Source organism: Dunckerocampus dactyliophorus, chromosome 16 (genome assembly GCF_027744805.1).
Source record: "Dunckerocampus dactyliophorus isolate RoL2022-P2 chromosome 16, RoL_Ddac_1.1, whole genome shotgun sequence".
NCBI classification, from domain to species: domain Eukaryota; kingdom Metazoa; phylum Chordata; class Actinopteri; order Syngnathiformes; family Syngnathidae; genus Dunckerocampus; species Dunckerocampus dactyliophorus.
The window spans coordinates 4,798,247-4,814,871 of NC_072834.1; the positions used below are offsets into that span (position 1 = coordinate 4,798,247).

A 16,625-nucleotide genomic window follows, 5' to 3' on the forward strand; every position below is an offset into this window, starting at 1 on the left:
CGGGATAAACGAGGGGCGACTGTGTAGTGAAATGCTAAGGGTGCTGTGGCCTCCAGGGGGCACAAAAATCAGGCAAAAATTTACTTTATATAATATAATTATATAAATATAATTATATAATATAATATAATTTATATAATATAATAATATATAATTATATTAATATTAGTTAATCCCATGAACTCTATGAAATACAAACGCTCACACTGACTGAAATGTAACGCAAAGTCCAATTTACATGACTACAAATGATAAAAAATAAGTCTCCCCGCGCCCATTTTAGTTTTGCATATATTCCATCCATCCATCCATCCATTCATTTTCTTCCGCTTATCCGGGTCCGGGTCGCAGGGGCAGCAGTCTCGGTTGGGGAAGTCCAGACTTCCCCGTCCACGACCACTTCTAGGTCCTAGGTCTGCCACGGGGCCTTCTCGCGGCTCAGCATGCCCGGAACACCTCATCAGGGAGGCGTCCGGAATGCATCCGGACGAGATACCCTAAGCACAAATGGCTCCCCTCGATGTGAAGGAGCAGCGGTTCTACTCTGAGCCCCCCCCGGATGACTGAGCTCCTCATCTTATCTCTTAGACAGAGTCCAGCCACCCTACGGAGCAAACTCATTTCAGTGCTGAGTCTCATCCCAGAAGCTCACATTCAGCTACAAACCAGCCCAGTAAACACTGAAGGCCATAGCCCGACGAGGCCAGCAGGACCACATCGTCTGCAAATACCAGAGACGAGATCCTTTTAAATAAAAAAAAAATAATAATAATAATGGTGAGCCAGTTGTTAACACTCCCTTTAAGCATTAAGTAGGTATGGTTAAAGTCTTGAGTATAAAGCATTGAGTATTTAAAGTGCACTTAATAAAATATTAAGCAGGAGTATTTTTTGAGCACAACCCGTGGAGACCTGAGATAAGGTCTGGGCATCATCTCCAAAACAGGTTTCAACGTTATCAGTTGAGAGCAGACGCACAGAAGAAGATATGTCATCTCCCCAACGTCACACGGCATCCAACCATACAAACACATTACGTGTCACATCTCTTCACGACACCGCTGGGGTTACATGGAGTGGGGAGACGTTTTCAACAAAGTTGTTTCAGCTTAATTTCCTCATTTCAACTCATCGTATGTTTTTCTGCAGAACTGACGACAAAGTGAATTTGAGGTAGGCGGTTCAAGTAAGTATGCCATCGATACATTCCACGTACTTGTGTTCATATTGTGGGCTCTGATCTCATTGAAAACAACAGCTGCCAAACTGTAATATGAAAAACTAATCAAAAGGTAATTATTACACACTGTATTACATTTTTGCCATTTTCCTCTGTTACTAGTTTGTTTTAGCTATTGCTGCAAGAGATTATAAGATGACATTTACTAATATCATTTTTAATTTGTAATGCAAGTGTCCTCACAGGCTAGACAGGTGAAAGACTCCTGAAGCGTTTGACATGGACTCTGCTCTTTGATGTGGTGGAGGGGAGGACAATGAAAGCCTGCTTCTACTGCGGAAACACAAGAGGACGCAAAGTTAATGGCCCGTTTAGGTAAAAAGAGTCTCAGTTTTGTTGTGCAATTAAATGTATTGCCTAATGAGCATTACTTGAAAGTAAGAGCTCTTTATAGAAACTCTGTGAAGAGATTACAAGTGTAAGTAAAACTAATAGTTATACATCGAGGGTGCCCAAATTTTTTCCCACCAAGGGTCCCATACTGAAAAAAGAAACGATGCGGGGGCCACTATACATTTTTGTGTTTTTATATATATTTTTGCATTTCGGATTTGTGTTATCGTCGACAAACTGTTTTATTATCATGAACTTTTCCTGCTTACATTACACTTTTTGCTGTTTAAAATTTTTTTTACATATATTTGAACTTTCTTTTTTCTTTTCTTGTACATTTCTTTCTTGTAATATTAGGACTTTACTCTCAGATTTTTACTTTAACGGAATATTATAACATTTTCCCAAACAAATTTTCCAAAAACTGCAACTTTATTCTTTGTTTACGATAATATTACGATGTTTGAACAAAAACACATATTTTAGACTTGCCTTGAAAAATCTGTCAAAATTGTCTAAAATGGTCGGTACTGAAGGTTGTCTTTTGAAAAATGGCTGTGATTGAATGAGTTCATTTCTGAAAAACCGCGATACAGCGAGGGAGGGATAATCAAACCACGATATTGCGAGGGACGACTATACTCCAACCCGTCCACTATTAACAAAACCTAACAAGTTAGATTCAAATTCTTTAGGTGAAGACAGCCCTATTTCAATGTTCGTTTATCCTTTTCCTTCATAATTTATATGCATTTAGAATTGTTTTGTGCATGTACAACTGTAATTGCAAAATGGTAAAAATTGTTTTTGTTATGAGACTCGCGGCGTAACAGTGTTAGTTAGCAAAGGATTACAGAGTCAACAGCTGATGACATCACAGCCGGTCGACAGATCAGACTTACGGTTCCTGTTTCCATGTGTTAGCAAGCTGCTAACGAGGCGGTTTTGTGATAGAAATAGATTAAGAGCAAAGTCACACTGACACAGTGTATTTATAACTTGACAGGATATGCGGCATATTGTACGCTAATGGGAAAATGTATGCAAACCGAGGAAAAATTTTGGCATGGATTTTTGCTGAAAAACGCGCTAACCAGGGCGCACGCTAACCGAGGTTCCAGTGTATTTCTAAGAGGCACAATGTTTTTTCATGCCTAACATAGACAATGTTTATGATATAGGAGAAATGCGACTGAACAGCAAGATGGCCCAGAAGAATAGAATAATGGAGAAGACCGAGCAAAGAGAAGAAAAACAAAAAAATGCTGAAACGAAAACCAAAACAGAGATTCTTAAAAGAGATACGCCGACAATTTGTCATGAAATGAAGGATACTGAACGTCTTCGGAAAACAACACAAGGCGGTAAACATGAAATTGAATTCCTTCGGACAAAAATATGGAAGCAATATTGGGATATTGAAAGACTAAAAGCTGAAAAAGATGACCAGAAACTATGGATAAGAACTTTGACATTGCAAATGCAATACTTTGCTGAGAAAGTGGGGGTTAGTGTCAAGACAGCCATACAAGAAAAAATGCTCCTTCAGAAAACGTTGGCCGAAATTAACAAAAAGACACAAATACTGGAGAAACAATATAATGGAATTAAAACCAAGCAACACAAGTTAGAATCAATTGTCACACATTTTAGGCAAAGATCACAGAAACATACTAAAAAACAAACAACTACATTCCCGGGAATTAAACAAAGTGCGATTCTTGACACAGCTGAGTTTTTGCAATCCTGCGTGTTGAAAAACAGGGGACAAAAATTGAAGAAAATAATGCAACATGTCGTAAATAAGGGAAAGCCAATAGAAGAGGAAAGCTTGATGATGCACCCCAATAAGAAAGTGACTGCTAAAATGTACAGACTGCTTCTTAAAGTAAAAGCTATAAAGTGGACACACATGAAGAGGGCACGGAATGCAAAGGACTTCGCAGAAGAACAAAGAAAATTCAAAAGGATGAAATATCGAGCACAAAAAAAATGCCAAGACCTTGACCAACGGCGAGAAAGAATTATGAAAGAGAGGGACGAACTAGAAATCCTCAGGCTAAAGATACATCAACAACGAGATCAGCTTGAAGACAAGGGTTTGACGGAAACAATCCAAACAATGGCGAAGGTGAATGCCACACACCGCTGTAAAGCAGAGCACCACCTGCACGAAGACGTACAGCTTAATAAGATGACAAGATGGACGTCCGATGAGGTAAGTAAAGAGACTATCATCAACAGTATTTTACCCTAAATTTCGGTGTATAAGCCGCTACTTTTGTCTTAATTTTAGAACCCTGCGGCTTATACAGCGATGCAGCTAATTTATGGCTAAATTCTAATCTCTTGACATCTCCTTTACTTCTGAACTATTACTACTAACACAAAGTTTATAACAAAAATATGTTTTTTAGCCTTTTTGCAAAATAAAACTTATCAAAATGGCTCACGCATTTTGTACTTCTACATATGCGGGCCTCGCTGGAAAGAGTTTGGACACCAGCGGTCCCCAACCTTTTCCACAAACCTCTGGCGGACCGGTTATTTGTTGTATAGCGTGTATACGACAAAGACAGGCAAAAAATGAATACAGACTCACCACTCGTTCAAGCTTCGAGTTTGCTTTTGTACCCTTACTTTCTTCTACAAAGCACAGTGATGAGGCGTTCAAGCACACTGCGTATTAGTATTCTTTGCGCTTTTTTTTTAGAAATAAGGATGCAAAATGAGCCACCAAGACGGCAAGGAAAGTTGCAAGTGCCAGAGCTTTGATAAGGAATGTAAGAAAAACCATTGAATTCAAGAGGGAACTCGTGGTAAAGTATGCAGGTAGCGTCTGTCATGTGAAGGTTGGGGCCTTTAACACAGGTTTGTCCGTTAAAGGTTTAACTATCTGCAACCGATGCCATAAGGATTATGCACACGGTGCAATGAAGCCTTTATAGGAATTACAAAAAACAATATATCTTTTTTTTGACCAACAGATGATGACTCAGAACATCTCTGGGAAATGTATAGACTCTTCAATCAAAAATCCCTTTTCTGCAATTACTTGTGAACTCAAAGAAGGCCTGAATGAAACAAACATGGACTCATTCAACAATATAACACTGGAACAGGATAGCGCGCCACTAAATTGGACAGAAATGGATGAAGAAATAGATGTTGATGGGGATTTGATAAGAGAACGCCGTCACATTAAAAATGAGATCCGTAAACTCACGGAGGAAGGAAAAAAAGTGAGACAGACAATAAAGAATTCGATGTGGGAGATGGAGAAAACTAATTGTGACATCAACAAACTCATAATGGAAATAAATCACCTGCAAAGCCAAAGACAAAAGACGGAAAGTAATTTACAAATTATATTAAATGCAGCTGAAACGCCAAGGGACAGAAAGAATGACGCGCAGAAACAAGATCACAATGAAAATAAAGACGAACATATTCCAGAATTCCAAATTAAGATGACAACTCAAGACCTTAAGTCTCAGTCATATTTCCTTCAGAAAAGAGATGAAAGTAAACAACTGAGAGAATCATTCAGTGACAAAGAAGAACAGGTGCGAAAAGACACTCAATCAGTAGTGGCTGCGCAAAACGTGGACATATCAAATAATTCAAAGGAGGATATTCAGAGACAGAAAAATAAGCTTGATGACAAAAAGCCAGTGATCGAACAAGATCTACATAAAATTGAGTTAGAACCTGACATCAAGAAAAAGCTAAGTGAACAAGCATCAAGGAAAAGTCTGAGGCAAAAAGAAACCGAAAAATTGTGGAATCAAGTAAAAACGGAAAGAAGATTTATTGATATGGCAGCCAAAAAGAAAAAGAGGGAGTTAGACAAAAGGCTGGAGAAAATACGAAGAGAGAGAGATGAGTTAGAACTTCTAAACTCCAAACTGCAAGAACAGCAAAATGAGCAGAGTCATCATGCTAGCAATGACCAGACTTGCAGACACAGCAACCGGAGGATGCAACACTTGGAAAGGATGAAGGTAGAAAATATCTTGGTCAAAACAAATGAAGAACACATTAGTTCGAAGGTCAACGGACATTTCACTGGTCTTCATGAGCTCAGGAAAGTGATCCACACACAGCTGGAAAGAGGTAGGAAGGAAATGGAAATTCTGGAAAATGCAAAGGATCATCTTTGGAAACAAAAGCTGTCTCTCGTTACTTTAAACGCCAAGAACAAGACAAACAATGAAGGTCTGCAGAAAAGGTTGCTTGCATTGAAGCACAGGCTGGCAGACCACAGACAAGTGAAGAACCAAATATCAATTACCAACAAACTAATATGGAATGTAAAGATCCGAATGGACAATTTGCTGTCAAACATAGTGAAAGAAAAAGAAGACATAGGGAATCAAAAGGTGAAGCTCTTGGTGGAAAAACCAAACCTGAACAAATTGAAGAACAAGTTTAAACAAGAGAAAGAATACCTGATCCAATCCAATGAGATCATGAGCAAGGAGAAATTGGAGCCTGACATGAAAAAAGAAAAGATCACACTGGAAGAGAATCAACACCAGATTACAGACAGATACAGTGACCTTGAAATCACAGGAAATGAGTTTAGAAAGAAAAAAAAAGAAATCGACACATTAGTTGAGGAGATGAAGAAAGAGAGGAACACTATTCATAATCTAAATGCTGGGTTTCAAATTAAAATAGCTGACTTGAATTATGACCGATGCCTTTTAAAGCAACAAAAGGAAGACTTGGATGTTATCAGAGAAGAACATGACAAAAAGAGAAAAGAGTTTGAATCTGCCACGAAGAAAATGAGTACGGAAATGCAAAAGATACTTCTCGAAAGAAGACTTCATGCAAAAGACAGGGAGAAGATGGAATCCGAGCAGAAGGTGTGGGAAGATGACTTTCGGACGAACATACAATCTATACAAAGAATCACAGAAAATTTGAAGGCACAGAAAAAGAAGAAACTTGAAAACATTTCCAAAAAAATGGTCACTTTAGAAACCAACAATGAAGGTGTGCAGAAAATGTTGCTTGAACTGAAGCACATGCTGGCAGACCATACTCAAGTGAGGAACCAAATATCAATCAACAACAAACTAATAAGGAATGGAAAGACCCAGGTGGACAACTTGCTTTCAAAATTTGTGAAAGAAAAAGAAGACATCGAGAATCAAAAGGTAAAACTCTCAGTGGAAAAACAAGACCTGGACAAACTGAAGAATGAGATTAAACATGAGAAAGAATACCTGATCCAAGCCAATGAGATCATGACCAAAGAGAAACTGGAGATGGACTTGATGAAGTCTGACATGAAAAAAGAAATGATCACACTGGAAGACAATACACGCAAGATTAAAGACAGATACATTGACCTGGAAATCACAGCAAATATGTTGAGGAAGACTAAAGTAGAAATGGACACATTAGTTGAGGACATGAAGAAAACAAAAGATGAAGTCAATTTTGACAGATGCCTTTCGAAGCAACAAAATGACAACTTTGAGGTCATCAGACAAGAACATGACAAGAAGAGAAAGGAGTTAGAATCCGCTATGAAAACAATGACTACAGTAATGGAAAAACTTCTTACAATGAAGGCTAATTTTGATATTGAAAGAAGACTGCATGCCAGAGAAAGAGAGAAGATTGAACATTTGCAATTTGAGCAGAAGGTACGGGAAGATCACATAAATACTAAAATACTAGCTTTACAAGGAATTACAGATCATTTGAAGGCACAAAATAAGAAGAAACTTCAAGACATTAACACAAAAGTGGTTCATTTAGAAACCAACAATGAAGGTGTGCAGAAAATGTTGCTTGAACTGAAGACTATGCTGGCAGACCATACTCAAGTGAGGAACCAAATATCGATCAAAAACAAATTATGGAATGCAAAGATCCAGCTGGACAATTTGCTGTCAAACATAGTGAAAGAAAAGGAAGACATCGAGAATCAAAACGCAAAAATCTTGGTGGAAAAACAAGACCTGGACAAACTGAAGAATGAAATTAAACAAGAGAAAGAATACCTTACCCAAGCCAATGAGATCATGACCAAAGAGAAACTGGAGATGGACTTGATGAAGTCTGACATGAAAAAAGAAATGATCACACTGGAAGACAATACACGCAAGATTAAAGACAGATACATTGACCTGGAAATCACAGCAAATATGTTGAGGAAGACTAAAGTAGAAATGGACACATTAGTTGAGGACATGAAGAAAACAAAAGATGAAGTCCATTTTGACAGATGCCTTTCGAAGCAACAAAATGACAACTTTGAGGTCATCAGACAAGAACATGACAAGAAGAGAAAGGAGTTAGAATCCGCTATGAAAACAATGACTACAGTAATGGAAAAACTTCTTACAATGAAGGCTAATTTTGATTCTGAAAGAAGACTGCATGCCAAAGAAAGAGAGAAGATGGAACATTTGCAATTTGAGCAGAAGGTACGGGAAGATCACATAAATACTAAAATACTAGCTTTACAAGGAATTACAGATCATTTAAAGGCACAAAATAAGAAGAAACTTCAAGACATTAACACAAAAGTGGTTCATTTAGAAACCAACAATGAAGGTGTGCAGAAAATGTTGCTTGAACTGAAGACTATGCTGGCAGACCATACTCAAGTGAGGAACCAAATATCGATCAAAAACAAATTATGGAATGGAAAGATCCAGCTGGACAATTTGCTGTCAAACATATTGAAAGAAAAGAAAGACATTGAGAATCAAAACGCAAAAATCTTGGTGGAAAAACAAGACCTGGACAAACTGAAGAATGAAATTAAACAAGAGAAAGAATACCTTACCCAAGCCAATGAGAGCATGACCAAAGAGAAACTGGAGATGGACTTGATGAAGTCTGACATGAAAAAAGAAATGATCACACTGGAAGACAATACACGCAAAATTAAAGACAGATACATTGACCTGGAAATCACAGCAAATATGTTGAGGAAGAATAAAGTAGAAATGGACACATTAGTTGAGGACATGAAGAAAACAAAAGATGAAGTCAATTTTGACAGATGCCTTTTGAAGCAACAAAATGACAACTTTGAGGTTATCAGACAAGAACATGACAAGAAGAGAAAGGAGTTAGAATCTGCTATGAACAAAATGACTACAGTAATGGAAAAACTTCTTACAATGAAGGCTAATTTTGATTCTGAAAGAAGACTGCATGCCAAAGAAACAGAGAAGATGGAACATCTGCAATCTGAGCAGAAAATGTGGGAAGATCACTTTAGGACTAACAAAATATCTATGCAAAGAATGACAGATCATTTCAAGGAGAAGCATAAGAAGAAACTTGAGGACATTAGCAAAAAATTGGTCAATTTAGAAACCAACAATGAAGGTCTGCAGAAAATGTTGTTTGAACTGAAGAATATGCTGGCAGACCATACTCAAGTCAGGAACCAAATATCGATCAACGACAAATTATGGAATGGAAAGATCCAGCTGGACAATTTGCTGTCAAACATATTGAAAGAAAAGGAAGACATTGAGAATCAAAACGCAAAAATCTTGGTGGAAAAACAAGACCTGGACAAACTGAAGAATGAAATTAAACAAGAGAAAGAATACCTTACCCAAGCCAATGAGAGCATGACCAAAGAGAAACTGGAGATGGACTTGATGAAGTCTGACATGAAAAAAGAAGTGATCACACTGGAAGACAATACACGCAAAATTAAAGACAGATACATTGACCTGGAAATCACAGCAAATATGTTGAGGAAGAATAAAGTAGAAATGGACACATTAATTGAGGACATGAAGAAAACAAAAGATGAAGTCAATTTTGACAGATGCCTTTTGAAGCAACAAAATGACAACTTTGAGGTTATCAGACAAGAACATGACAAGAAGAGAAAGGAGTTACAATCTGCTATGAACAAAATGACTACAGTAATGGAAAAACTTCTTACAATGAAGGCTAATTTTGATATTGAAAGAAGACTGCATGCCAGAGAAAGAGAGAAGATTGAACATTTGCAATTTGAGCAGAAGGTACGGGAAGATCACATAAATACTAAAATACTAGCTTTACAAGGAATTACAGATCATTTGAAGGCACAAAATAAGAAGAAACTTCAAGACATTAACACAAAAGTGGTTCATTTAGAAACCAACAATGAAGGTGTGCAGAAAATGTTGCTTGAACTGAAGACTATGCTGGCAGACCATACTCAAGTGAGGAACCAAATATCGATCAAAAACAAATTATGGAATGCAAAGATCCAGCTGGACAATTTGCTGTCAAACATAGTGAAAGAAAAGGAAGACATCGAGAATCAAAACGCAAAAATCTTGGTGGAAAAACAAGACCTGGACAAACTGAAGAATGAAATTAAACAAGAGAAAGAATACCTTACCCAAGCCAATGAGATCATGACCAAAGAGAAACTGGAGATGGACTTGATGAAGTCTGACATGAAAAAAGAAATGATCACACTGGAAGACAATACACGCAAGATTAAAGACAGATACATTGACCTGGAAATCACAGCAAATATGTTGAGGAAGACTAAAGTAGAAATGGACACATTAGTTGAGGACATGAAGAAAACAAAAGATGAAGTCCATTTTGACAGATGCCTTTCGAAGCAACAAAATGACAACTTTGAGGTCATCAGACAAGAACATGACAAGAAGAGAAAGGAGTTAGAATCCGCTATGAAAACAATGACTACAGTAATGGAAAAACTTCTTACAATGAAGGCTAATTTTGATTCTGAAAGAAGACTGCATGCCAAAGAAACAGAGAAGATGGAACATCTGCAATCTGAGCAGAAAATGTGGGAAGATCACTTTAGGACTAACAAAATATCTATGCAAAGAATGACAGATCATTTCAAGGAGAAGCATAAGAAGAAACTTGAGGACATTAGCAAAAAATTGGTCAATTTAGAAACCAACAATGAAGGTCTGCAGAAAATGTTGTTTGAACTGAAGAATATGCTGGCAGACCATACTCAAGTCAGGAACCAAATATCGATCAACGACAAATTATGGAATGGAAAGATCCAGCTGGACAATTTGCTGTCAAACATATTGAAAGAAAAGGAAGACATTGAGAATCAAAACGCAAAAATCTTGGTGGAAAAACAAGACCTGGACAAACTGAAGAATGAAATTAAACAAGAGAAAAAATACCTTACCCAAGCCAATGAGATCATGACCAAAGAGAAACTGGAGATGGACTTGATGAAGTCTGACATGAAAAAAGAAATGATCACACTGGAAGACAATACACGCAAAATTAAAGACAGACACATTGACCTGGAAATCACAGCAAATATGTTGAGGAAGAATAAAGTAGAAATGGACACATTAGTTGAGGACATGAAGAAAACAAAAGATGAAGTCAATTTTGACAGATGCCTTTTGAAGCAACAAAATGACAACTTTGAGGTTATCAGACAAGAACATGACAAGAAGAGAAAGGAGTTAGAATCTGCTTTGAACAAAATGACTACAGTAATGGAAAAACTTCTTACAATGAAGGCTAATTTTGATTCTGAAAGAAGACTGCATGCCAAAGAAACAGAGAAGATAGAACATCTGCAATCTGAGCAGAAAATGTGGGAAGATCACTTTAGGACTAACAAAATATCTATGCAAAGAATGACAGATCATTTCAAGGAGAAGCATAAGAAGAAACTTGAGGACATTAGCAAAAAATTGGTCAATTTAGAAACCAACAATGAAGGTCTGCAGAAAATGTTGTTTGAACTGAAGAATATGCTGGCAGACCATACTCAAGTCAGGAACCAAATATCGATCAACGACAAATTATGGAATGGAAAGATCCAGCTGGACAATTTGCTGTCAAACATATTGAAAGAAAAGGAAGACATTGAGAATCAAAACGCAAAAATCTTGGTGGAAAAACAAGACCTGGACAAACTGAAGAATGAAATTAAACAAGAGAAAAAATACCTTACCCAAGCCAATGAGATCATGACCAAAGAGAAACTGGAGATGGACTTGATGAAGTCTGACATTAAAAAAGAAATGATCACACTGGAAGACAATACACGCAAGATTAAAGACAGATACATTGACCTGGAAATCACAGCAAATATGTTGAGGAAGACTAAAGTAGAAATGGACACATTAGTTGAGGACATGAAGAAAACAAAAGATGAAGTCAATTTTGACAGATGCCTTTTGAAGCAACAAAATGACAACTTTGAGGTTATCAGACAAGAACATGACAAGAAGAGAAAGGAGTTAGAATCTGCTATGAACAAAATGACTACAGTAATGGAAAAACTTCTTACAATGAAGGCTAATTTTGATTCTGAAAGAAGACTGCATGCCAAAGAAACAGAGAAGATGGAACATTTGCAATTTGAGCAGAAGGTACGGGAAGATCACATAAATACTAAAATACTAGTTTTACAAGGAATTACAGATAATTTGAAGGTACAAAATAAGAAGAAACTTCAAGACATTAACACAAAAGTGGTTCATTTAGAAACCAACAATGAAGGTGTGCAGAAAATGTTGCTTGAACTGAAGACTATGCTGGCAGACCATACTCAAGTGAGGAACCAAATATCGATCAAAAACAAATTATGGAATGGAAAGATCCAGCTGGACAATTTGCTGTCAAACATAGTGAAAGAAAAGGAAGACATCGAGAATCAAAACGCAAAAATCTTGGTGGAAAAACAAGACCTGGACAAACTGAAGAATGAAATTAAACAAGAGAAAGAATACCTTACCCAAGCCAATGAGATCATGACCAAAGAGAAACTGGAGATGGACTTGATGAAGTCTGACATGAAAAAAGAAATGATCACACTGGAAGACAATACACGCAAGATTAAAGACAGATACATTGACCTGGAAATCACAGCAAATATGTTGAGGAAGACTAAAGTAGAAATGGACACATTAGTTGAGGACATGAAGAAAACAAAAGATGAAGTCAATTTTGACAGATGCCTTTCGAAGCAACAAAATGACAACTTTGAGGTCATCAGACAAGAACATGACAAGAAGAGAAAGGAGTTAGAATCCGCTATGAAAACAATGACTACAGTAATGGAAAAACTTCTTACAATGAAGGCTAATTTTGATTCTGAAAGAAGACTGCATGCCAAAGAAACAGAGAAGATGGAACATCTGCAATCTGAGCAGAAAATGTGGGAAGATCACTTTAGGACTAACAAAATATCTATGCAAAGAATGACAGATCATTTCAAGGAGAAGCATAAGAAGAAACTTGAGGACATTAGCAAAAAATTGGTCAATTTAGAAACCAACAATGAAGGTCTGCAGAAAATGTTGTTTGAACTGAAGAATATGCTGGCAGACCATACTCAAGTCAGGAACCAAATATCGATCAACGACAAATTATGGAATGGAAAGATCCAGCTGGACAATTTGCTGTCAAACATATTGAAAGAAAAGGAAGACATTGAGAATCAAAACGCAAAAATCTTGGTGGAAAAACAAGACCTGGACAAACTGAAGAATGAAATTAAACAAGAGAAAAAATACCTTACCCAAGCCAATGAGATCATGACCAAAGAGAAACTGGAGATGGACTTGATGAAGTCTGACATGAAAAAAGAAATGATCACACTGGAAGACAATACACGCAAAATTAAAGACAGACACATTGACCTGGAAATCACAGCAAATATGTTGAGGAAGACTAAAGTAGAAATGGACACATTAGTTGAGGACATGAAGAAAACAAAAGATGAAGTCAATTTTGACAGATGCCTTTTGAAGCAACAAAATGACAACTTTGAGGTTATCAGACAAGAACATGACAAGAAGAGAAAGGAGTTAGAATCTGCTATGAACAAAATGACTACAGTAATGGAAAAACTTCTTACAATGAAGGCTAATTTTGATTCTGAAAGAAGACTGCATGCCAAAGAAACAGAGAAGATGGAACATTTGCAATTTGAGCAGAAGGTACGGGAAGATCACATAAATACTAAAATACTAGCTTTACAAGGAATTACAGATAATTTGAAGGTACAAAATAAGAAGAAACTTCAAGACATTAACACAAAAGTGGTTCATTTAGAAACCAACAATAAAGGTGTGCAGAAAATGTTGCTTGAACTGAAGACTATGCTGGCAGACCATACTCAAGTGAGGAACCAAATATCGATCAAAAACAAATTATGGAATGGAAAGATCCAGCTGGACAATTTGCTGTCAAACATAGTGAAAGAAAAGGAAGACATCGAGAATCAAAACGCAAAAATCTTGGTGGAAAAACAAGACCTGGACAAACTGAAGAATGAAATTAAACAAGAGAAAGAATACCTTACCCAAGCCAATGAGATCATGACCAAAGAGAAACTGGAGATGGACTTGATGAAGTCTGACATGAAAAAAGAAATGATCACACTGGAAGACAATACACGCAAGATTAAAGACAGATACATTGACCTGGAAATCACAGCAAATATGTTGAGGAAGACTAAAGTAGAAATGGACACATTAGTTGAGGACATGAAGAAAACAAAAGATGAAGTCAATTTTGACAGATGCCTTTCGAAGCAACAAAATGACAACTTTGAGGTCATCAGACAAGAACATGACAAGAAGAGAAAGGAGTTAGAATCCGCTATGAACAAAATGACTACAGTAATGGAAAAACTTCTTACAATGAAGGCTAATTTTGATATTGAAAGAAGACTGCATGCCAAAGAAACAGAGAAGATGGAACATCTGCAATCTGAGCATAAAATGTGGGAAGATCACTTTAGGACTAACAAAATATCTATGCAAAGAATTAAAGATTATTTCAAGGAGAAGCATAAGAAGAAACTTGAGGACATTAGCAAAAAATTGGTCAATTTAGAAACCAACAATGAAGGTCTGCAGAAAATGTTGTTTGAACTGAAGAATATGCTGGCAGACCATACTCAAGTCAGGAACCAAATATCGATCAACGACAAATTATGGAATGGAAAGATCCAGCTGGACAATTTGCTGTCAAACATATTGAAAGAAAAGGAAGACATTGAGAATCAAAACGCAAAAATCTTGGTGGAAAAACAAGACCTGGACAAACTGAAGAATGAAATTAAACAAGAGAAAGAATACCTTACCCAAGCCAATGAGATCATGACCAAAGAGAAACTGGAGATGGACTTGATGAAGTCTGACATGAAAAAAGAAATGATCACACTGGAAGACAATACACGCAAGATTAAAGACAGATACATTGACCTGGAAATCACAGCAAATATGTTGAGGAAGACTAAAGTAGAAATGGACACATTAGTTGAGGACATGAAGAAAACAAAAGATGAAGTCAATTTTGACAGATGCCTTTTGAAGCAACAAAATGACAACTTTGAGGTTATCAGACAAGAACATGACAAGAAGAGAAAGGAGTTAGAATCTGCTATGAACAAAATGACTACAGTAATGGAAAAACTTCTTACAATGAAGGCTAATTTTGATTCTGAAAGAAGACTGCATGCCAAAGAAACAGAGAAGATGGAACATCTGCAATCTGAGCATAAAATGTGGGAAGATCACTTTAGGACTAACAAAATATCTATGCAAAGAATGACAGATCATTTCAAGGAGAAGCATAAGAAGAAACTTGAGGACATTAGCAAAAAATTGGTCAATTTAGAAACCAACAATGAAGGTCTGCAGAAAATGTTGTTTGAACTGAAGAATATGCTGGCAGACCATACTCAAGTCAGGAACCAAATATCGATCAACGACAAATTATGGAATGGAAAGATCCAGCTGGACAATTTGCTGTCAAACATATTGAAAGAAAAGGAAGACATTGAGAATCAAAACGCAAAAATCTTGGTGGAAAAACAAGACCTGGACAAACTGAAGAATGAAATTAAACAAGAGAAAAAATACCTTACCCAAGCCAATGAGATCATGACCAAAGAGAAACTGGAGATGGACTTGATGAAGTCTGACATGAAAAAAGAAATGATCACACTGGAAGACAATACACGCAAAATTAAAGACAGACACATTGACCTGGAAATCACAGCAAATATGTTGAGGAAGAATAAAGTAGAAATGGACACATTAGTTGAGGACATGAAGAAAACAAAAGATGAAGTCAATTTTGACAGATGCCTTTTGAAGCAACAAAATGACAACTTTGAGGTTATCAGACAAGAACATGACAAGAAGAGAAAGGAGTTAGAATCTGCTTTGAACAAAATGACTACAGTAATGGAAAAACTTCTTACAATGAAGGCTAATTCTGATTCTGAAAGAAGACTGCATGCCAAAGAAACAGAGAAGATAGAACATCTGCAATCTGAGCAGAAAATGTGGGAAGATCACTTTAGGACTAACAAAATATCTATGCAAAGAATGACAGATCATTTCAAGGAGAAGCATAAGAAGAAACTTGAGGACATTAGCAAAAAATTGGTCAATTTAGAAACCAACAATGAAGGTCTGCAGAAAATGTTGTTTGAACTGAAGAATATGCTGGCAGACCATACTCAAGTCAGGAACCAAATATCGATCAACGACAAATTATGGAATGGAAAGATCCAGCTGGACAATTTGCTGTCAAACATATTGAAAGAAAAGGAAGACATTGAGAATCAAAACGCAAAAATCTTGGTGGAAAAACAAGACCTGGACAAACTGAAGAATGAAATTAAACAAGAGAAAGAATACCTTACCCAAGCCAATGAGATCATGACCAAAGAGAAACTGGAGATGGACTTGATGAAGTCTGACATGAAAAAAGAAATGATCACACTGGAAGACAATACACGCAAGATTAAAGACAGATACATTGACCTGGAAATCACAGCAAATATATTGAGGAAGAATAAAGTAGAAATGGACACATTAGTTGAGGACATGAAGAAAACAAAAGATGAAGTCAATTTTGACAGATGCCTTTTGAAGCAACAAAATGACAACTTTGAGGTTATCAGACAAGAACATGACAAGAAGAGAAAGGAGTTAGAATCTGCTTTGAACAAAATGACTACAGTAATGGAAAAACTTCTTACAATGAAGGCTAATTCTGATTCTGAAAGAAGACTGCATGC

The 16,625-nt window shown here is 36.8% G+C and overlaps 1 protein-coding gene across 1 annotated transcript; it reads left to right on the plus strand.

Moving 5' to 3' along the window:
- Nucleotides 1–902: 902 nt before the first annotated feature.
- LOC129169363 (girdin-like) lies at nucleotides 903–8,209 on the plus strand. The gene is made up of 4 exons (XM_054755730.1): nucleotides 903–1,555; nucleotides 2,755–3,791; nucleotides 4,561–7,758; nucleotides 8,195–8,209. The coding sequence occupies exons 1-4, from the start codon at nucleotides 1,543–1,545 to the stop codon at nucleotides 8,207–8,209; spliced, it is 4,263 nt and encodes a 1,420-aa protein (XP_054611705.1). The 5' UTR covers nucleotides 903–1,542.
- Nucleotides 8,210–16,625: the final 8,416 nt, after the last annotated feature.